This window comes from Sciurus vulgaris (genome assembly GCF_902686455.1).
Source record: "Sciurus vulgaris genome assembly, chromosome: 3".
NCBI lineage: Eukaryota > Metazoa > Chordata > Mammalia > Rodentia > Sciuridae > Sciurus > Sciurus vulgaris.
Window position 1 is genome coordinate 162,270,731 of NC_136463.1, and position 23,605 is coordinate 162,294,335.

Here is a 23,605-nt window from a genome sequence, read left to right on the forward strand (position 1 = left end):
CCACTTATTCTTTCCCTATAGGCTTGCCAGTCCCCTTTCTGATTGGATTTCAACTTTCCCCTAGCCTGTCCCTGCCTTTAACTTGTTCCTCTTCCCTGGAACAATAGAAAACCACTCTTTGGCCCTGAATGAACTCAGAGAGGGGAAAAGACCACTCTTACCATAGCAGTGAAAATAAGAAGCACTGACAACAGGAAATCTCAAAAGGAGAAAGTTGAGAAAATCTTGCCTAGCATTTTTCAAATCACCAAAGCAGATCTTGGTGGGGCATATAAGACAAATGCTGACACGCTGATTAAAGATGGGGCTTTGGAGTTGGGAGTGTGTGGGATGTTTGACGGTGTTAAAAAGGGATGTGTTTGAAAGAAAAAGGAGAAGGGAAAAAAATGCATGTGTCCAGAACCTACCCACAAAAGTGCTCAGTTACCCCAGGCATGAAAAAAAAAGTCAGGTTTAAATAATATCCAGACTCTGGCATAGAGCCCTCTGTGAAGTCGGGGAGCACACAGAGACTAAAGGAGAAACAGGGCTTGCTATGTACACCACGGATATGATAAAAACACTTGCTGAGTAAGTATATTTCAGTCCTCCCCACTTTTTGCCTTCTTAAAGAAGGGTTTTGTTTTGTTTTTACTTGTTTTACTTGGTCAGACTACTGCATCTCTATTTTCATTTGATTTTTAATATTTATTTTGAGCACTTACTATTCATCAACCAGTGTTTTCTATGCTTTATAATCACCACAGTGAAATCTCACATGTCTACAACAATTCTAAGAAGTTAATGTCATTCTTATTTTAGGAGTGAAGAGACTGAGACCCAGAAAGGTTAAGTAACTTGCCTAAAGACACAGAGTCAAGCTAGATTTCAAATCCAAGTCATCTGGCCCCAGAATCTCTGTTCTTGAGCCCCTTGTATGCAACTCGTGTGTTGTGTTATGCTGATGAAGGTGATGGTGGTGAGCAGAATGGTAGGAATCAAACATTGACCAGCAGGCTCAAAGTGGCAGTAGAAATGTCATTAGAACCAGGGGTTCAACTTTGTGGACTACTTTGCTCTGTATTTCCAAAAATAGGAGTTCAATGCATTTAATGAAGATATTTATATTCTAATTAGCATCAAAACATTTTTATCATACAATTTTTTTGCCTTGATGTCAGAAACACTCACTCAGGAGTGCATGTTGAGTCTTTGGAAATGATTGGAATTTAGAAATTCAGAAAAATTCCTGATGCATCCAGGGTAGCAGATGAGGGTAGGGTTCCTCCAAGCACTAGCCCGCAGGCTCACTTTTCTCTTTTCCTGGTGTAAAGCTCTGAAGGTGATTCTCGTCTGCTTTGAGAGGCAGCTGGGAAGCCAGTGGTACTGGTTGAGCCTGCAGGTGAAGGAGATGGCCCTGCGGAAGGTGGGCGGCCTGGCCCTGTGGGACTTCCTTGACTTCATTGTGCGGACCCGGATACCCATCTTCGTGCTCTTGCGCCCTTTCATCCAGTGCAAGGTGCGGTGGATGCTTCTCCTGGAGCTCTGAATGTGCTGCTCTTCATGAAGGCAGGGTTGTGACAGGCAGGCCTGTGGGATGTGCTGAAGCCAGTTAGCTGGGCCTGTTAATGCCATGCTTGATGAGGAAACAGTCCCAACATGTGTCCAGTTGATAAAATCTCCATTAGAAGTACCTTCACAATTATCAGAAACTGTAAAACCTAGTCTTCTCCCCATTTATTAGCCCCCTCCCCTTAAAAAAATAAAAAGAATTGGCCCAATGGAATCCTCTGGAGACTGTTGACCTGTTATCTGTGGTATGACTGAGATCTTACTTTAAACATATGAAAAAGATGAGATATTTAGGGCATACTTTTCCTCCAAGGTATTTAGTACACATCTACCCATCTACTTTTGTTCTTTTCATACTTCTATTTCTTGGAGACAGTGAACCAAAGCAATGTAGGCACTTCCTGTATAGACTAAGTACTTCCTGTGTAGAGAAAGTACTGTTCTAAGAACTTCACAAGCACTACCTTATTTACTCCTCTCAACTAAACTTTGAAGTAGTTATAGTAATTAACTTAGTTTTCAGATGAGGAAATTAAGGCCCTGAGAACTCCATGCCTTCCTTTTAGCTTCTGGCCCAACCAGCAGAAAATCACGAAGAACTTTCTGCCAGGCAACACATTGCTGACCAGCTGGAGCGACGCTTCATACCACGTCCTTTGTGTAAGAGTTCGCTCATTGCTGAGTTCAACAGTGAACTAAAAATTCTAAAAGAGGCCGTTCACAGTGGATCGGGTAAGCATGCAGGGAGATATTTTGAATTTGTTGTACAAATGGAGCTCACAACCTACAAAGAATCCCTATCCCCTGGACACTGCACTTTTTTGGAACCATATCTAAGCTACCCATCATTTTTAACACATTTAACTTTGTGATCATCGTCAACAAGAAAACAGAAATCAAAGGGGTACGATAGAAGTTCAGTTTTATTCCTTTTCTACATATTTTTTTTCAATCTTCATTTTGGTAGTTTAGCTCTTTATTGAATATTTAATTAGAGGGAAACCTGTTTAAATTCTTTGATTTCCTTTTTGGAAAGGGGGACTCACGTATATCACCTGTTATATGATAGATTGTTTGCAGATATTATTTCCTTTAATCCACACAAATACATGCAAGATGCATCATCAAAAGTCCATTTGAAGGAGAAATTGAGACTCCATAGAGGTTAAATAACTTATATGCAGAGAAAGTGATAAGGTAGAGGTGATTTTAAACCAGTTCTGTGTGATTATTTATAAAGACTTTGATTTTTCACAAATGAAACTGGGAAGGGGTAAGTTAGAGTTGGCAGGCTAAGAGGCATTTATACTATTCAAAAGATTTTCTTTGGCTTCACTTTGCTTTGTTTACTTTTTACAGTTATATAAACAGCAGATTACTGGGGAAGGGGGAAAAAACCCTGCCATTAGAGGGCTGTTATTATCTATAAGTAAAATATTATGTGTTGGGTTTCATTTGTTTGTTTATTTTCTTTCTAAAACTTTTATTGTTTGCAAACAATTATGTTAAAGACCAAAGTTTTGACAGGCAAACTCTTATTGAAATTTTCACATTGCCATTCAACTATTCTGCTTAAACTGGTAATCTGATATAAATCTGATAGAACTGAGAGGTACTTTATGTATCATAATTTCCAGAAAAGGAGAATGAGAATGAAGTTTTGATTATGTATTCTGATTTTTTATGTGTGTTGGTGGAATATGGATTGAACCCAGGAGTATTCTATCTATGAGCTACATCCCTAGCTCATATTTTTGAACTGGATCTCACTTTATTTTATTTTTGAACTGGACCTCATGAACATGCCGAGGAGGGCCTTGAACTTGCAGTCCTTCTGCCTTGCCCTCCCAAGTACCTGGAACTATAGGCATACAGCACTGCACCCAGTTATGTATTCTAATTTTGATTGTGGGGTTCATATCACATGATTTATTCTTATTTCCATATGCTGTGTCAGAAAACATATTGGTTTCAGTAAAAATTGGCAATTTGGAGGTAGCAATTCAGGCTAAAATTAATTTGTATCCGACCAGCCTTGGAAACTGGAACAGAAGCAACAGACGGGAAAAGATTGCCAAAGCACTGGGCATTGTTAGGGATGTATGTTCTCGCCAACAGACTATTAGATTGTAAGTGCATCAGTGGTCAGTGTTGATTCTGTGTTTTTGTTTTGTTTTTGTTGACATTCCCAAATCCATTTTATACTTTGTCCTAAGGACTGTTTAACTAAAAGATAAACTTGGTCAGGGAGAACTTTGAAGCAAACATTTCCTTTTTTTCCAGAGCCTCATATGAATTTCCTTTGGTCTCTCCATTCTCCAGCCTATCAAGGGAAGACATCCATCAGTACTGTGGGCACCTCCACCTCTGCTTACCGCCTGAGCCTGGCCACCATGTCCCGCTCTAACACTGGCACGGGCACTGTCTGGGAGCAGGACAGCGAGCCATCCCAACAGGCTTCACAGGACACCCTGAGTCGGACTGACGAGGAGGATGAGGAAAGTAGGTCACTCTAGAGAATCTGGGCAGGAGACGGCTTGGCCACATCAGTGAGGGCCTGGAAAGGAGTTCTGCCTTTCACCATCTCCAATTCCGATCCCATCAGTCATGCTCACAAAAAGGATTCAAATTGGAATTGTGAATGGGTCTGTGACTCCTGCTCTTCTATGAATTCCTTGATAGTCCCTGTCATTTGGAAAGAATTCAGGCAAAAAGTAAAACTTTAGAAGACCCCTTAATTTGTCTTTGAGATTATACATTCAGCCTTTCCTACTAACTCATTTACATTGTGGATAAATGACTCTTTTCTTTTTCTCCTAGACATTTTGCTTATGGGGATAACCAGCACTTTCATGACCCCACTGGGCAAGGGAAAGTGGGCAAAATGTATATTTGGGGTTCGGAAGAGACCAGTTGGCTATGCCAGTCAAAATAAAACCAACCAGCTGTCTTAGAGAGGATCACCCAAATTTGAGTTCAGAAATTCCCAGTGATGGGGTCAGTCCAGGAGCTTCTATGCATATGCTGAAGATGCAGCATTATGAAATGAGGGGAAATCTTCTCAAGAAACACTTCCTCTATATCCTTAACAGGAATAGGTTTAAAAAGTAAAAGTAGGGGAAGATGTTCCATTATAAGCCGTTGTCACTTAAGGGGCTTCTAAATGGCATTGGTTATTTTCCACTTGTGTTTTGAAACACCTTGATATAATACTTATTGCAAAGTTGTGCTTTCAGTGCCTTAAGATTGAGAACGAAATCTAGATCCTCACTCAGGCTCTGCATACCAAACAGCAAAAAGCCCATCTCTGAACTGACTAAATAGAGGAAATGGGAGTTGAGGTTAGAATTTTAATTAACTAAGATGAATGAGTGTTTCAATGTTCCACTACAGCTGGGTATGTAGAAAAGGAAAAGAAAGAAATGTTTTGTTGAAACACTTATCAGTAATATTTCTGGATTAGTCAGATAAAATGTTAGTCAGAAAAAGCGATGATTTCAACCTGTAGAGTTAATGTGTCTAACTCGCCTTGGTGACTGCTCATGGAAATTCACCTTAAGTTCTACTTAGGGAAGTGTTGAAAAGTCTTGCCCAATAAACAAAATGAGTGCTGGGCACTTTGGTACATACCTGTAACCCTAGTGACTGGGGAGGTTGAGGCAGGAATATGGCAAGTTTGAGGTCAGCCTTAGCAACTTAGTAAGACCCTAAGCAACTTAGTGGCACTCTGTCTCAAAATAAAAAATACAAAGGGATGTGGATGTAGCTCAGTGGCAAAGTGTCTCTGGGTTCAATCCCAATACAGAGAGGGGAGGGAGAGAGAGAGAGAAACACAAGGAGGAAGACAAGAAGAATCAGTGGTTCAAAATAAACATTAAGTCCTGGTAATAGTTCAGAACTTAAGATAAAATTCATTTTTTCTTTAATGTTTGAAGTAGTCATTTTCTTTTTCATGATGGGAAATGATACTACCTTTTTTTTTTTTAGAACTAAATCTACTTTGCAGGCAAACTTGTGAATAAGCAGATGACTAGTCAGTGGGAAGGAGCTACAGATAAAAAGTAGAGAAGATGTATAAATGCCAGACTCAAGGTGGCTAAGATCTTAGGGATATCATTGGCTGAGAGCCCACACTCACATACTGATGGGTAGTCAGGAGCAGGAGGAGGCTTGCAATTTTTTGCTAATATCTCTGTACTCAGATAGCACAATCATTTCTGATGAAAGCAGGTTGCTAACAAATGGTGAAGTGTTGTTGTGATGTGGTTATATGTTAATTAATGTGGCAGAGGGGTATGAAAGCCAGATATTTGCCTGTTATGAATTAAACTATTTTTTCTAATCATTGAACCTGTAATTAAGACCTATCAGACATAAAATAAGGAAGAATGAGACATGTTGTCTGCTCAGGTGTTAGATGTAGTCCTACAGAGGATATGATAGGCATTCACAACATAGAACAATTAACAAGCGGCTTAGTGAAAGACAGCATGTGACTATCACCAAACAAATATTGGGGGAGCAAGTGTTAAGTGGTATGAGTTCAAATAGGGGGCAGTCAGTGGAATCTAAGAGCTGCCTTTGTAGAACTAGCTTAAGGTATCCTATCATGTTTTGTATAAGTTTAATTTCTCTGTGAACATATCTAAAAAGGAAATGTCATTCTATAATAAGAATCAATTTCAAGTCAGTCATTATACAATGAATTAAAACTTCTAGCGCTTTCATATTCAACTTTTTTAGTCAAAATAAGTTCAATCAGAAATATTATCAAGGGGGGACTGGGGTTATGGCTCAGCGGTTGAGCACTTGCCTAGCACTGGTGAGTCACTGTGTTCGATTTCTAGCACCACATTAAAAAAATAAATAAATGAAATAAAGGTATGTGTCTAAATATATATATTTAAAATATATTTTAGAAAAGAAATATTATCATGGGTTATTTTAAATAAATGGTATTGAACAATCTTAGATAGTAGCATACATTCACCAAAACATGATATGCTTATTGAAAAATATTTAATATTCAGCAATAAACATTAACTCATTTAGAATAAGGTCAACTTGTCACAAGTACAGTGCTAAAGTTAATTTTCACATGGATTTGAGTACATTAGTTTCTGTTTTTATAGAGAAAATAAGATTACATATGGAATTTTAAAATTTAGGTTAAAATAAGAACTTATTTCTGAACTTTAAAGTTTCTCAACTATTTTTCTCAAAAATATCTGCAACAGTCTTTCTCACAAAAGGAGATAACAAATGTACTGAAAGTAGTTTTCAGATGTCAAGGAAATGTACTTAAGTATTCAGTAACAAACTCCCTATTGAACTATTCCTGGAATGTCTTAAAAATGTATATAGTTCTAGCTTTCAGATCTTCAATTTGCAAGTGCCTGTCAACTTTTCACAAATAATATACTTGTAAAACAGACAAGAAGTTTACTTTTATTTTATGGTGGGAAGGTAGGAGATGGGTGAACCTGAAGAGCTGTCATTGGTCCATGCGGTCTTAGTTTTCCACCTATACAGAGACCAGTGATAATTCAGCTTTAGAGACAGCACTAGGGTTATGCTGAAGCCAGGGATGGAACCTAAGTACAACTGTGGTTGGTGTTTTCTGATTAGTATCACAGTTTTTATAACATTCTGCCTCTGTGCCCTTTCAGACGATTCTGTAAGCATGCCCAGTGTGGTAAGTGAACAGGAAGCTTACCTCCTGAGCGCCATTGGAAGAAGGCGATTCTCCAGTCACGTCTCCAGCATGTCTGCACCTCAGGCTGAGGTGGGCATGTTACCCAGCCAAAGGTAAAGAGCTATGACTATCTTATACTCTGCACTTGGGGACAAAGGAAGAAATTCTGAAAATACACTCATGTTATTCTACAAAGACTGAAAGAGAGACCATTCCACAAAGGATCTTTCAACTAGGAACCTGCAGGCAATAATTTGCAGTTTTCTAGACCAGACTAGTAGAAGGGTCCTAATTTCTCATCAAAACATTGTCTCTCCTTTATATTTTTCCATAAATAGATATATTGTCTTCTTTATGATAGTCCAATGGCATTCTTACATTTTGGATACATCATTAACTAGGCAAATAATGAGAATTTGACAAGAGCTTAGGACCAGCTTGATATATTTGATAAAGTTTGGTCTTCTAATATGTCATCAGTGTTCAGCTGGAGGTAGGGATGTTTAACCAAGCAGAAAGGGACCTATGCCACTCTGTGGGACCTCGCACAGGTCACTTAACAATAGCCCAAATTTTTCCCTCTGTGAAATGAGGAGGTTGACCAAAATGATCTTTAAAATAATTTTTCTATGTATAGCTCTATGATTCCATGACTAAACCCTTTAAAATATTTCCTTTTTGTGTTATCTGCCGTCTAAGAATATGTTTTAAAACTTCTAAGATATAATAAAAGTATCATATAGAGAATGATCTGACATAGAGTAAAACATTATCTATCTAAAAAACAATGATAATTTCACTTCAGTAATTGGAATTCTTCCAAAGAATTGACTCTATGGGATTTTAGTTAGCTTGTTGATTATTTTTAATACCCATAATATTTTTCATGCCTATTCACACACAGAAAATAATAACTCAGGACGCATTGTAATTATCAGATAAAAAGTTTGTATGGGAATAATTATCCTGTATTCAAATCCTTTAACAAATGGCTCATGAAAACTGCACTAATGAAACAAAGTTTGTGAAATAAAGCCAACCTTTGAAGAATATCAAAGAATAGGGGGAAATGATAAAAGATGATTAAAAAGTAAATTGTATATTTTTAAGAAAATATATATCCTTTAACTATTATAGATATTAAATTATATATAAAAGTTCCTATCATTATATGTTTATTAACCTAATATTTGGTAGTTTTCCTTTGAGGAAAAAAAGCTTTATAAATACAATTCATAACCAAAAAAAAAAAAAAAAAAAAGCCCAACAGTATGTCCAAAAAAAGATGTGAAGTCACATAAGCATTTAATATTAGTAGATATCAGAAATTGCTAGCAGTGTACAAGGTTATATCAAGAATAAAGCTAGCAATTTATTTTATTTATTTTTTTAAAATAAATCACAGAATAAAAGGAATTTTAAATAGAAGGATTTTTGGTATTTACCTAAAATAACCCAGACTATCAATTCCCTTTCTACATAGTTATTAATGGGTGAAATTGTTTCCAGGGAGAAAATGTCTATAGTATATAAATATACTAGAAATTCAGAAATGTTAATACACTAATCCATTTGGACTTGAATCATATTTTAGAAGACTAGTAAAGGTAATACTGTCTCTGCACATTAAATTAAATTAGCCTCTTCTTGGGGACAGAGACTATTTGAACAGTCAAGTAAACCTCAATTTGGGGGGACTACTTCAGTTTTCTAAATGGTTTAATTCCACCCAATACAACAAGTATTTTTTGAGTGCCTCATGGCTCAATGCTAGGCACAAAGGAAAAACAAAGTATAACATAGTTTCTTTTCACAAGTCTCAGTCCATCTACATCCAGATAAATCAATAAATAATTATTTTTCCACCAACCTGACAGGTTTCTTCTTTTACCATTTACAATTCAGTCACTAGAGGATGGAGGGTAAGGAAGTAAATGTGAATTTTCCAAGATATCTCCCTTCCATTCATTTACTTATATTTTCACTGCAAAACTAAGCAGGGAAAATTGAGTTCTTTCTTTGCTTTTCTTAATGGCATTGGTTCCAAGAGTTTGGTTGTGGCAAGTCATGGTAAGTGGTTTCTGCGTGATAATGTCAGATTGCACAAGAAGCAGGGTCCTGGTCAGGGAAACACTATGTACATGAGATACGTTATAAATAATAACCACCTAACCAAATGGTTACCAAAGGAATGATAGTGTCATCTTCTACGGATTCATTCTGCAAGGCGGCTCAGAGCTCATTTGTCCATTTGAGCTCATTTTAACTCTTGACCAGTAAACAGACCACTCCTCTGAGAGTCCTATCCATCCAAAGTCCTTCCTTCCCCATTGCCTTGAGTCCTATGTCTTGACAAACCCAGCACAAGGTGAAATGGTTGACTGTCTCCTTTTCCTTCCTTGTTCTGTTAAATTTATTTATTTTTGGTTCCTGGAAACAGAAAGTTGCATGCCTTTTTTTCTCTTTCTTCTTTTGGTTTTCTTTTTTCTTCTTTTTGCACTTTCTTTCCCTAAATGCTTCATCTCCCTACCCCTCCTGCAGTGAACCTAATGTCCTCGATGACTCCCAGGGCCTGGCCGCTGAGGGCAGCCTCTCTAGGTACAGTGTCAACGCCTACCTGTCTATTGGTGTCTGTGCTGGGAAACTAGCTGTTCCCTGTCAACTCTGTCTCTCTGTCTCCTCTCTCCTGGTCTTGATACCTATTTCCATTCCTTGCCCTTTGTTGTTCATGAACACACGAGCCTGGAAGTCAAAGGTGTAGCAAACCCTCCATCATTTTCAGCTTCAGAGTTGAATCACAAATGACCTAAAAAATTCTTACCGGAAAAAAAAAAATCTGCAGAATTCTCTATGGGGCTTGTCCCATGGATGTCTACAAAGTTTGCTATGTCAGGGTATAAAGGTGTAGCTCAGTGGTACAGTGGTAGAGCATGTGTACTTAGCACATGCAAGACCCTGGGTTCAATCCCCAGCACCACCACCCCACCAACAAAGTTCGATAATGCCAAATGTTAAATTTGTCCCATCTAATCATTCCTTTCCACACTGAGATTGATTATTGCTTTTCAGAGGCCTTTTGATACAACTTCCCCTCATCAAAAAGTTCCTGTATTAAATTGAGTCAGGTCTTTTAGCTAACAACCATGTTTAGAAAACAACTACACTATCAGAAGAATAAGCATGTTGCTACAATTTATATTGCCTTCTCTTTGATGTATGCTATTTGGCAGGCTATTCTAAATAGTAGCTTGTTCCAACTACACATATAAAAAAATGTCTGTTCCCACACAAAGATGACTTTAAACTTACCATGAAATATCAGACACAAAACATTTTCTGGTAAGAGAAGTCTTATGCAAATGATATATCTTGTTGGTTTAAAGCTTCAGAGAAGGGGACTGCACCTTTAACACTCAGATAAACCACGTCAAACATTCCTAATCTTGTGCTGTTAATTTACACCTCTCAACTAATCCTCATTAGGGGTAATGCTTCTTGTGCATCCTTAGAGTGTCTTTGTTCCATCTCAAGAGAAAACATTATGTAGTGAGTACAATATACCTGTGTTTATTGCTTTATCACAAAGATGAGGAAATGTTGAGAGGCCGTTCCTGTGAAAGGTTGTCAATTGTTTACTTTGCACCTTGTTTGGATTTCACATTTTCTTTTGCAATTGAAAATGGGAAATTTAGTCCATCATTGGGTCTTTTTTTTTTAAACTGGATCCATAATTCATGACATTCATTTGTGTTTGCAAGCCCTTGCCTTGATAGATCAGTCTCTTATTGGTGGTAAATGTGGAAGTGCTGCGAGTGCAAACTTAATTCCATTAGCAAGAGCTGTGAGGACAAAGAAGAAGTTGAGAAACAAAACAATCCTTAAAAGGGTTTCCCTTAATTGTTTATAGCATTTGAAGCATCTGAACCAAGTCTAGCAGGATAATCGTTGCTTTCAAAGAATGCTTTTGTTTAATGCTTACTACTGCATGTGGAACAAAAGAAACTTGATTAGAAGACAATTTCAGTGGTCTACTAAGTGTAGAAAGCATTAACTCAGACTTCCATTTAGCTCGACTTTTCTAATTAGGCCCAATTCTCCTTTTGCTGAGTGTAAGTACACTCCAGAGTTAGTGAGAGGAGACTGGGGTCTGAGGGTTTTTTTTATGAATTCTCCAAAGGATTTGGCCTTTTCTGCAGGACTCAGGGTTCAAATGACTGAAGTTATCAAAACCAATTCAGTCTGCCCTGGGTCCAGTGTCACGGGGGATTAACTCAAAGTTTGTGCTAGATGAAACTGGTTCAGAACCAAAGGTATAAATTTTATCTACAGCTGAATTAGTCAAGAAGGTCAGGATTTTGTTGCCTGTCTTGGATCAACTGTTGTTGATCTGTTGCTCCAGTAACATTTGTGTTGTAGTCCTTGGTGTCAGTCACCCAGACCTAGCTGTCGTCATTAAAAAATGGGAAGGTGAGGCATTCACTTTGGATTCTGAAATAATTCTGTTAACACAGAGGTATTCCACCACCAGTTAGCACGTCCACCTTTGCCGTATACTGCAATATATCTCTTGAACTCTATCATGTCACCAAGTTCTCTTTGGAGGAGAGGAACTTTTTGATATTTACTAAGAGGTAGGTTTATAAAATAGTATACTTTTTATATTTGGTTTCCAGACTTTCTTATTTTTTGGCATGAGACTTTTTATGTTTCAGAATCTTAAAATTCTCAAGGCATTAACCATGTAATTTACAGTTAGCATATACTCCCAAGAAATAGCCTCTTAGGAACACTGTTCTCTGAATAAAAAATTCTTTCTCTTGGAAATTCATAAACTGAAGCAGTATTTCATAAAGAATTTTCTTCTTGGAGAGTGTTGCTCCTAGGGGTATAGAAACTCACTATAGATGTTTTTCCCTCTCCCCACTCCAAACACACACACACACACACACACACACACACACATTTTCTCTCCAGAATAATAGAGACATATTTTTCTCCCCAGAATAATAGAGACATATAGAAATTATTCAAGTCTTTAAGACTGGATGTTTATACTTGATAATTAGATTTTGTTTGGCATGTTAGAATATTTTGAAAGTCAGAAATTGACAGTCAAATTCAATTTTAAAAAGAAATTTTTTTGCTATTTGATTTTGTCAGGATAATTTTAATCACAGTGGAAAATAAGCATGGTGCTTCAATTTGAACAAGACTATAGTCTAGGTGAAATAAAGATAACCTATTTAGTAGAACCCATCTCATGGTCATCTACATTTTCACAGCATGAAAACTTGACAAGTCCTCTTAAAGGAAAAAGAAAAAATTCAACTTTTTATGTAGCTGAGAATTAGTGGCTAAGAAATTGAGTGTTGTGACACACAGATGCATTCTTTGCCATTGCTGAATTGGTTCCTACAAGAAATTTAAAATCCAGATTATTTCCCCTTTTCTATTCCAGCCTCTAATTTTTCTAAATTCTGTGGCACTTAAAATGTATTTTCCTGGATGTTTTGCAGGCTAAGTAAATTTTGAACAACAATTTTTATTGGGAAGAGGGAAGTAGGATTTGGTCTACTGTTTTTTCTCCTGTTCTCTAAAAATGCCTGTGGCTCCTTCCGTGCTGGCTTTGTCACAAGGCAGTCACCCCAGGTAGATGGCTATACTGTGTGTCTCATGTTCAACCTCCAGACTTCCATAATCATATTAAAATTGAAACCAAAAGCACCAAATAGAAGCAAAAAAATACTCATTTTTCTATGTGCTGTTCTCATCCAGTGCTTCTACTTAAGTTTTTTTCTAATAAAATATGCTTCCGTCTTTTATCATGTTTTGTAATTTGAGTTAAGTGATACAAATTTTTATTGCCTTACTGAATGGCCCCTTGTTTGCCTATTCCTAAAGAAATCAAGTTATGTATACATATGTATTTATACTCTACAACCCAGGCCATCATGCTTAAGTAGGGAAAAAGAAGTAATTTGTGTCAGAATTGTTTTCCTAATAATGTGTAAATTTCCTCACTTGTAGATTACTTCCTTGTATTTTGAATGAGAAGTTTTAGGGTTTTTTTTCCCAGTCAATTTGAACCACCTAGCTCTGCTGAGTCCCAGTTGCATTTACTTCTTTAAAATCTACGCCATTATATAGTTTTCCATAGTGATATATTTCAGCTAATCAAAAATAACAAGGGATATATCTACTTGTAAACATGTTGTAAGATGTTAGCTTCAGTTTAGAAATTTTTCTTCTGCTTTTTGTTTCACCATATTTGACCAAGACAATAGAAATCAGCCATTTCTCATTCTCAGATTAAAAATGTCAAGAAACCAGTTTTCTGTATGAGAAAATAATTTTTAGTATTCGTCTCACTACTTTGACAAATCTTGGTGTAACCGTAACTTTTCATGACTATGATACATCAAATAGATACTTTATTCATAAGGACCCAATGGTTTTAGATTACAATATTTTAAACATTGAGATCATCCAATAAAATACAGTGTTTCCATGAAGGGGAAAATAATTTTTATTATTACAGTTGTGGTATGTGAGGACTGTGATGGAACTGCTTGAAAAAATTGAAAAGGAAATGGAGTATAATATGGAGAGGTTCTTAATGCAAACATCTTGGTGTTTTGTTGGTTCAATTTAGTATTACACATCTTATAGTGTATCACAAATCCTACAGGTAACTGAAATATTACATGATATGGAGAGAAACTAATTTTTATATGTGACTCCAGTTTGATACTGACTTCAGAAAAAGTAATGTGTTTTGCATAAACTACATCTGTAACAGGATTTCTTGGCTCTTTATTATGAATGTCTCCTAACTGCTCACAATTAAGCCAGTCATTGATGTTACAGATATAAACACATTAGCATCATATTTCTAGGGAGCATATAATTGATCAGCTAGGATGTATTTCCGGGGGCATGTTCTATAATTTCATCTTTGATATGTGCATTCCATTATGAGACACTTTATTATTTACATAGAACGGCTAATATATAAAGCTAAACTGGATACATTTCTTAGACATAAACCTCTCTATCCACAGAGAAAATTTTGGTGCTTATGATCCTCCCTTAAAATAATCATCATGAAATTACCATTATGTTTTGACATTTAACACTCCCTGAGTAACGTGTATTTTTCTTTTTTTTGCACCATTTTTTCCTCACAATCTCAGATTACTGAATGAAAATGAGACAAGTGGACTGCCTCAAATTCATTTTCTCTGCCCAACAATTTTCAAAACATTCTATTACCAACTTCCCTTTAGTGTTCTAGAAGCAATAAACTCATTACAAACATCAAATGTAAAACAAGAAAGCATGCTATATACATCACTTTCATGATCAAACCATTTCACATCAACTAACTTCTTTTCTCTACCTTAATGGGAGGTAGTTGGTAAGTATCAACCTCCCTTTATGGCCAAGGGAACTGAGGTAACATTTAGATGTCAATGAAGAATCCATTCCAATGAAAGCTTTGCTTGGTATTGGGAGAAACTTGTTTCTACTTTTGTGCATATAGTTAATTACTCTTTTCAATTTAATAAGACACATGCTATAATGTATAATCATAAGGAGATGTCATTTCAGACATATCAGCAACATAGTCTGGATTATCAGAATTTATTACTTTGGTCCATTGGGGTACTTTTCCATCTTCATAGAAAGTTTATACATGCTACAGAGTCATGTATGTATGTGTGAGTATGTGTACACATACACATATATGCTGATAATGTACATAGATCTTTTGAATTTGATAGTTAGGAGACAAAAAGTTTTAAAACACCTGTTTTTGGTACTTGTTATAGAAGTTTGTGTTGTGTACTCTAAATGGTGTAATTACATTCCAATTCCATAAAAACTTTGATAAACCCTATTTGGGAATCATTGATTTTCTTCTAGTGAAAATATGAGTTAAGACTTTTTAAAAAATTGACAGAGTGACTGTGTCAACTATGTGATAAAACTATGTGATAATTACCCAGTTGTTAGTGCAACAGGGGAAACATCTGATTTCTCATCTTGCCACCAGTTTGTCTTCCTAAAAAACTGCAGCCAAGTATTTAGGCAGCTTGTTTTTGTTTTTGTTTTTGTTTTAGAAATGGGAATAAATGGACAGAATCTTTCTACCTCTTTTTCTGGACAGTTGCTGACTTTGGATTCCACTGTAGAATATTTTCACTTTAAAAATTATCTGTAGATGACTCTCCTTTTGCAAAGGCAAAGCAGAAATTAATTACCCATTAACCAAATAATCACATTGGCATCATCCACAGAATTACAGTGTTGTCTGGGGCACAGTGTATTTCTTTTTTCACCCCCTCCCATTATAAATACCTATGATACTTGCATGCAGAATGAAAAAGAACCATGGGCCATATTAATATTTTCAGTTTCACCAAACACTAAAATAGCAATCACTGCCAGTAGTCATTTTTGCTTATGAAAGACACACATACACAGTAAATTTGGGGGGAGCAGGTTGTTGCTTTTATAAACTGCACAGTATGTTTGAGTGCAGCTACTCAATATTAAAGCTTCTGAGTTATAATGATAGCTTAATTACTTTGCCAGCCTTTTAAATATAAAATCATTTTTTTACAACATTGAATTTTCTACCCATGTGGCTACTCATTTACTTAGTAGTCACAGAGACTTCAGGCTGCAAACATGTGTTGAATGTGCCCCTTCACCCAAATGGATTCTGTGTCTGATGTGTTTGATATTTGTCCATCTTATTTTCATTTAAATTGGAATTTTAAAAAAGGTGTTCCCATCCATGTGATAGAGTTGTTTGTGTGTGTCTGTTATCACCTTTTCCCTTCCCCTTGAAAAAAATTGAGATTAGACTATGACATCATAAACCTTTTGGTGGCTTCCAAACCATGGGTATGATCAAACCAGTGTTTTGCTGAATGACAGATACAGCATCAGTGATTGAAAACAGAATCTCAATTTTGGCAGCTTGGGGCTATAAGGCCTTGTCCTCCCACCCAAACCTTTGAAAACTCCCATCCCAGGGACTCTTTCCCAACCATCCTTCAAAGATAATGGTATCTTTGAAGTGACTATTCCATAAAAGTGGTTTTGGCTAACACCCACCAGAGGATGGTCTTCTGCATTCTCTCCAGGGTACACTAACACTGTTGATGCTTGACAGGGTGGCAAGTGTACAGAGTGAACCTGGCCAGCAGAACCTCCTCATTCAGCAGCCACTGGGGAGAAAGAGGGGATTAAGGCAGGTAAGCAGACCCTGAAAGAATAGAAGAACCATCCTGGGAAATGGAGGCTCTGTTTGAATTTTAGTGCCTATGTATATTAAGATGATATTTTGACTTCTTCTTATAATCAAATAAGCAGTACAGAGCAACTTTAAAACATGGTAAGTGCTTGGACAAGTTTTGAGCTTTTGTTTCAGATCTGAATCTTCTTATTTGCAAAGCTGATTATTTAGAAAAGTTCAGTGGGCTTGTTCTCTACCCAGAACCTTCTTTACAGTCAATCTCACTGACAGTGAAAGATCTGTTATACAGTTGATTTAATATGTAAGAGTCAGTTTCTGCAGAGAAACAAAGATGAAGAAATTCTTTCTCATTTCAAAATTCATAACTTAAAACTGAAATTGAAGTGAAGAGCACCTTTACAAATATCCTTAGGTAGGGTTATTTTCCATCACTTTCTAAATAAAAATAGAAATGAAATGGCACTGTTTCTTCAAAGGGAACTTTCCATCATTGATTGCTTCACATCCCAGACATTTTGGCAGCATGTTTTAAATAAACCTCCGTCTTGAAAGTTAGCATATGTTCAACTGTACCTTTTAGATGAATAAAGGTTAATATTTTATATCCATTGAAATCCACAAGGTTACAATTTTAAATTATGTCAATGTTCTTAGGAACATTAAAGGAATAATAACTGGGAGATGAATTGATTAAAAGGGATGCCAGAAGGAAACAGTCATAGTTAAATATGCAGAAAGAAGTTTATCAGCTATAAATATAAGAATCACCAAAGGAGTCCAGGGGAACATGAAAATAAAGGTGCAAGCTATAGTCAGAATCCTCTGAGCACAGCTTCCCCTGCCCCAGGCAGCTGGACTCCTTTGCCAGTTTTATTCTGCCTATTCTCTTTAGCTAAGACGTCCTCTACTGTCACGCCAGAAGACTCAGACTGAACCCAAAAACCGACATGGGGCTCGGCTGTCAACCACTCGCAGGAGCATTCAACCTAAGACGAAGCCATCTGGTGAGGCCTCCTGGGTCCTTCTGCCTGTATCATTGCCATGATGCCATGCACGTGAGCCAAAAAGGCCTGCAGGAACTGAGCAGATGCAGACAAACACCTTAGGGGAGGTGCCCGGATGAGGGAAGAAGTTTCTCAGAAAATTTTAATGCCCTTTAGTCTTTCCTGACCCTATTTTTACCCTTATGAGCCTAGGGAAACGGAAGAGCCCTAGGGAAACCATTGATATTCTGAAATTTGTGTAAAAAGGGTTGTGTTTTCTTTACTCAAGCCAGGAATTGGGATTGTTATATGTCTTACTGAAGAGAAAGGTATGATGAATAATACTCTGGGACTTTTCAGTCCTTTTGGTAGTTGTTATGAGGGTTGATCAAGTTTACTAATGCTCCTTGTTTTAGGCCATTTATGTAAAAGTGATTTTCCTAACCAAGTCCTACTGTTTGTAATAAGATGAAATCTAAACATATGGAATGGTCAAATATGTTCTCATTTATTAATAATACATCAGCAATGTCTTCATTAAGAAAATCCAGGAGACACTGGGTAATGCCAGTTATTAAGCATCAACTATAATTTCTCCCCTATTTACTAACTCACCTCTGACTTACAGTGGATCAGAAACGATCTGTTACCTTCATTGAGACTCAGCCAGAGCCAACAGCTGCCCCAACAGACACACTTCCTGCCATAGGTCAACCACAGGGCTGCAGCCCAGCCCTGTGCAGGAAACCAGAAGGATTGGACAAACCAGTCCTCACGTCTTCCCCGGCCATAGTTGTTGCGGATCTCCACAGCTTATCTCCCAAGGTGAGGACGCTGAAGAAATAGGCAAGGACTGCTCCTTATATTCTTATTTCTAGGAACCATTTGGATGAGGGAATTTATACCATATAGTCTGGGTCTGTGACATTTTGTTATCCAAACATGGTTCTGCCATCGTGAAATAGAAAATCTATGTAAAGTATAGCCCTGGGAATATATCTACTTAATAAACTATGTGGTAGTCAGCTTTGTGTCATTGTCACCAAAATACCCAAGGAGAACAATTTAGAGAAAGAAAGTTTATTTTGGTTCACAGTATCACAGGTCTCAATCCATGGTTAGCGGAGTACATTGCCTTGGGCCCAAGGTAAAGCAGAACATCATGGCAGAGGGAAGCTGCTCCCCCAATGGCACCAGGAAGCAGAGGGGGTTGGGAAGTGGCTGCAGGGAAGATAAACTCTTGCAAAGTGCACCCCAAGTGACCCACCTCCTCCAGCTATGCTCCACCTGCCTATAGTTACCACCTGGTCCATTCAAACTAGGATGGACTGATTAGGTTATAGGTCTTAACAACCTAATCATTTCACCCCCAAACATTCGTGCATAAACATAGGAGCTTTTGGGGGATACCTCATATCCAAACTATAAAAGACCAAGAGAAGTCTTTGTGATCTTAATTACAAAAACCTAAAAGAAAATATTTTGCAGTTGAAATAACCATGAAAACAGTTATATGATACCTAGTTGAAGGGCAGTTCAATGAAAAAAAAAAAAACAATTTAGATGAAGACTTTACATCAGGAGCCTTCTGTTTCCTATAAGATGAGAGGAACTTTGTTTTAATCTCCCTCCTCATTGTTTTGATATTTTTCATATTTTGATTTTTTTCTTCTTTTGATTTTTACAATTCTTATAGGTACCACATTCTTCTCATGTGGTATTTAAAGAAAACTAAGGGGCAATGTTACTCTATACCTTTGTGTAGATATATAAACATTTTGATACTTATTATCTCATTTGATCTTCATAGTCAGTAAGGTAAGCAGGACAAAAAAGTGTGCTCATTTTACAGGTTAGAAAACTCAAGCTTAGAAAGCTGAAGGGCCTATGTAAAATCTTACCTGTAACAAGGGCTAGAACCAGGACTAGCCTTCTAAGTCCTTGTCCAGTTACAACTGCATAACATACTTTGATATTCTTCTCTGGTATCCATCCTACTTGTTCATGATGTTATGATCCTTTTGATCATAGAGTGAACCCTTCCCCACCGAAGAAGGAGAAAAGGAGGAGGACACAGAAGCACAAGGTGCTGCAGCTCACAGCCCCCTCTCTCCTCAGCTTTCAGACCCTGATGACTTCACAGGCCTTGAAACTTCCAGCCTCCTACAGCATGGAGACACTGTCCTTCACATCAGCGAGGAAAATGGCATGGAGAACCCCCTGCTGTCCAGTCAGTTCACTTTCACTCCCCCTGAGCTGGGGGAGACAGATGTAGTCCTCGATGAGTCTCATGTTTAGTTCTGTATCTTGTTAGTATTGAAGGTATAGAAAAGACATGGAAAGGATCACTCTGCTGAAAGTTGAATACTTTTGCTTTTAATTAAAAAGATTAATTACAAAACAGCACTTTACATCCAATGAGTGGCACAAATCTGAGCAGATTTTGCTGCCAATACACCTAATGTTTCATAAACATCTTGAAAAGCAAAGGCTGAAAGGATTTAGTTGTGTGAAGACCAGAAAAACCAGGGAAGAATAAGGGGAAAGAGCCATTTCACTGTACTTAGTGATTCAAGAAGCCTTGAACAGTTAAAAGTATATACTGTTACAGCACTGCTTTTACATGAATATTAAATAATATATTCTAAAAAAAAGAATGCAATTTTTGAGGTTGCTCATATTATACATCTCATGCAAATGTTTATTTTTATAGTTTCAAAAATATTAAACCAGGTGGCTATACAAGTAGTGATTTACATGATGATAATCAATATGGAGAATATTAGTTTGGGGTGAATAAATAACAAATAAGCCTGCAGCCATTTTTGTTTTGGTCAACAATGCAGCCATTTAGAAGAAGAAAAAAAGTACTATTTTTAGAGCTGTGGACTTTTCAAAATTTATTTTTCAACTGTCACTTTCAGTGCACGTTGTAAATCAAAACGCTAATGCCGTAAGATCATTCCATTTCATAATCACATTAGAAAATATTCAGAAATTATCAGTTATAATTCTGAATTAAAAACCTAAACAGCTGTACAATTCTAAAACTTACTACATGTAAATATAATAGATTGAAAGAGGTAATATTCCCACTTCTAGCCCTGACTACACCCATGCCAAGATTAGGATTTATTGGGAAATGTGATTACTTTCCCCTATGGCCTCCCTACGGTATCCTGTGCCTGCCCTTCAGGGCATATTTTCATATGTTAAAGTTAGTGTTGTTAGAATTGGTTCAATAAAATAACTTTTTTCTTAATAGTAAAAATACTCATGATCCTTGGGACATCTATGTTTATGAGGAAAAAACATAAAGCTAGCAATTTCTTCATAGACACACTCAGCTTATACATTTTACAAATAGGCCTTTAACTTGAAGTTCAATTACTTTAAGATAAAGTACAAAATTTGGAAGGCTTTGAGGCCAATATCTAGTGGATTATTAAAGGGCTGGGCATCAAAGAATACAAAATTGATTTTTGTAATTTTAATAGTCTACATTAGAAAATTGTTATATAACTACTGAGCATAAAAAAATCCATATGCATACCTAAATTGATATGGTTGGGTGAGTGTGTGTATTTTCTAGTCCTAAAGTAGAAGTTTAACATAGACTTTAATTACACTGAGATTTAAAATACATTCTATATGCTTCAATGTTGACTCTGTTGACTGTGAAATGTATATGTATATAAAGAGGGAATCTACTAAACCCACCTTAATCATAAAGGAAAATTATTTTTCTGTTAGATCTGCTTATTAAATAGGCACTGTTTATATCATGATTTACAATTTCAAATATAATTTGGGGTTATGATCCCATTTATTAGGAGAATGAAAGATATCTGTGAGTTAATGATAAAAAATTCAAAATCTCAAAATTCAGAAAATCAAGGAGGTAAATGGCCTCTTTTATGCTTTATAACATTTTCACATCATTTACACTTAATGTTGAATTAATTCTCAAGTGCAAAAGTAGACATGTAAGTGGTTTTCTGACTCTAAGCTGATATATTTTACCTGCTAAAAATCATGCTGCTCAATTAGCATTAGAGGCCTTATGTTTGGTAATTAAAAGTGTCTGGGCTATGTGAGTCTCTCTATATGTGTGTGCTTTGTTCCAGTTTCTTGACTTTTGACTCGAATTCTCTATGTATATCAAATACTTAAAAAGTAAAGGGGTCATCCTAAATACTTTTATTTATATATACATATATATATATTTTAAATGTATTGAGCTGTTTTGAACATGATTTTGCTGGTCTTTCTGCCTTTTAGTCCAACTCTTTCACTCAAATGTATGGAAGCCTGTTAGAAACTTTTTCAATAAGCTAAATCATATAATACTTTGCAAAAAAAGGAAAACACCTCCCATTCTGAGGAACAGGGGCTTATAGAGTGGGAATGTTTTCATCCTGGGACTACTGAGATTTTGCAGATGTGTGCATCTGTTCAATTGAAAGTATCCTTAAATGTGTTGAATGTAACGTGTTGAATGTTTATGTGTAATGGCTAAAGTATCTATATGTATGTGCATAAGACCCTCATGAGATGTATTCTCAGGAATACTGTCACCTGGAGTTTGAAGGAATAACTATTTTTAAAAAACAATAGTTGGGGAAGGTTAAAAAAAAAGTCAAGATAATTGACAATCTTTTGTAATGTTCAAAGTATTACTGACTACTTGACTAAAAGTTAATTATTACATATGATAAATACAGTATTGGTAATAATAGGTCATTTCTTAAACTATGATACTTACTGATATTTGTCTTATTCAGAGGGAAAAATTACAGGCACCTACTTCCCATGTGTAAAAACCTGGACATAACAAAAGGTTGCTTCTTCAGAAAGTAACATCTGAGAGACCCTGGAGTAAACAAACATCATCGTGACAATGGGTATAGATACATAATTTGCAGATTCAATTCAACCAGTTCACATCCTAGATACAGAATTTTCTATAGTAATCATTTTACTTTAATTTTTCAGCATTTGCTGCTTTTTATAATTCTATTAGATAAACTATCTGATTTTTCTGAAAGGGAAATAAGTTCTTGGGTGCCTGTCCCAAGGCACTAAGAACTATAGTGTCGAAAGGCATAAATGGGCACATGGCATTGTTGGGAGTAAAGTCCGAAGTATTGGTGATCTGGTTAGGGTATTTTGCACAGATTGGGAGTAGCTGGCTTGCTACTTCAAGCCTCCAAGAGTATCTTAGACGAATGACATCTCCTCTTCTTTAGCATCTGTTCCTTTAAGAAAGAACTTTCTCCACTCTGCTGCCCAGCTCCGAGAATTTCTGAGAAAATAGGGCATATGTAGAGAACTATAGAAAAGAAAGGGTCATAAATGAATAGAATGGCAGTCTAAAACATGAATTAAATATCCTTCCTCAAGTTACACACTTTTCAATAGAGTACAGTCTCTGGAATTTGCTGCTATCACATCAAGTCATGCTGTTGCCCTGTGACCTCATACTTCCAGTTCCATGGCCTTGTGTCTTAGCAGTGAGTAAAATGTCCCACTTCCTCATTTACTTTAGTGGGTCTCAACTGCAGCATTTCAAAAGCAAACTTTGATTTGACACTCAGGAGAATAAAAACAAGGGCAGGATGTGTTTGGAAAAGCTTAAGACAAATTTACTTATATTATTTTAGGATCATTTAGGATTACAGATCTATGTACCTCCATAATATTTTTTAATTGTCACTGTGACCACAGGATGCAAGTCCTTTATTAGCCATTTTATAGGTAAAAACAAAGGATTGACTACACAGCCAACTTCCCTCAGATGACTATAAAGTCTGTTATGAATATTGAATGACCAAAGAGCATGGAAAAAATGCATATGAATAAATACTGAAATGTTTATGAAAGATTTATGAAAGATATTGACTTCTGTGTTTGAATATGCACATATAATAAAAAGAAATCTAAGAGCATTTAATATGCCTGAGTTTTAATTTCTCACCATTCAGGAAAATGTTCATGTTGGATCCCTGGGGTATACCTTTGTTAATGTCTTGCTGTCCCTCTCCTCTCCAGTCTGCCCTGAGGTCGCCTTCCAATTAGACACTTCCTATTCCTGCCCCCCTTTCCTGC

At 36.6% G+C, this 23,605-nt stretch overlaps 1 protein-coding gene across 8 annotated transcripts in view; it reads left to right on the forward strand.

Moving 5' to 3' along the window:
• Positions 1-23,439, forward strand: part of UNC80 (unc-80 homolog, NALCN channel complex subunit) — a 203,932-nt gene extending 180,493 nt beyond the window's left edge. For 6 of the 8 annotated variants that reach the window (XM_079134589.1, XM_079134590.1, XM_079134595.1 and 3 more), the window contains 9 exons: positions 1,314-1,498; positions 2,118-2,283; positions 3,874-4,053; positions 7,221-7,359; positions 9,788-9,844; positions 16,431-16,512; positions 17,407-17,518; positions 18,126-18,322; positions 19,529-23,439. In XM_079134589.1, the coding sequence (XP_078990715.1) occupies positions 1,314-1,498; positions 2,118-2,283; positions 3,874-4,053; positions 7,221-7,359; positions 9,788-9,844; positions 16,431-16,512; positions 17,407-17,518; positions 18,126-18,322; positions 19,529-19,795 (1,385 nt within the window). In that variant the 3' untranslated portion in view covers positions 19,796-23,439. The remainder of the gene's footprint in view (positions 1-1,313; positions 1,499-2,117; positions 2,284-3,873; positions 4,054-7,220; positions 7,360-9,787; positions 9,845-16,430; positions 16,513-17,406; positions 17,519-18,125; positions 18,323-19,528) is intronic. The other 2 variants (XM_079134594.1, XM_079134596.1) reach the window with 1 other exon arrangement.
• Positions 23,440-23,605: the final 166 nt, after the last annotated feature.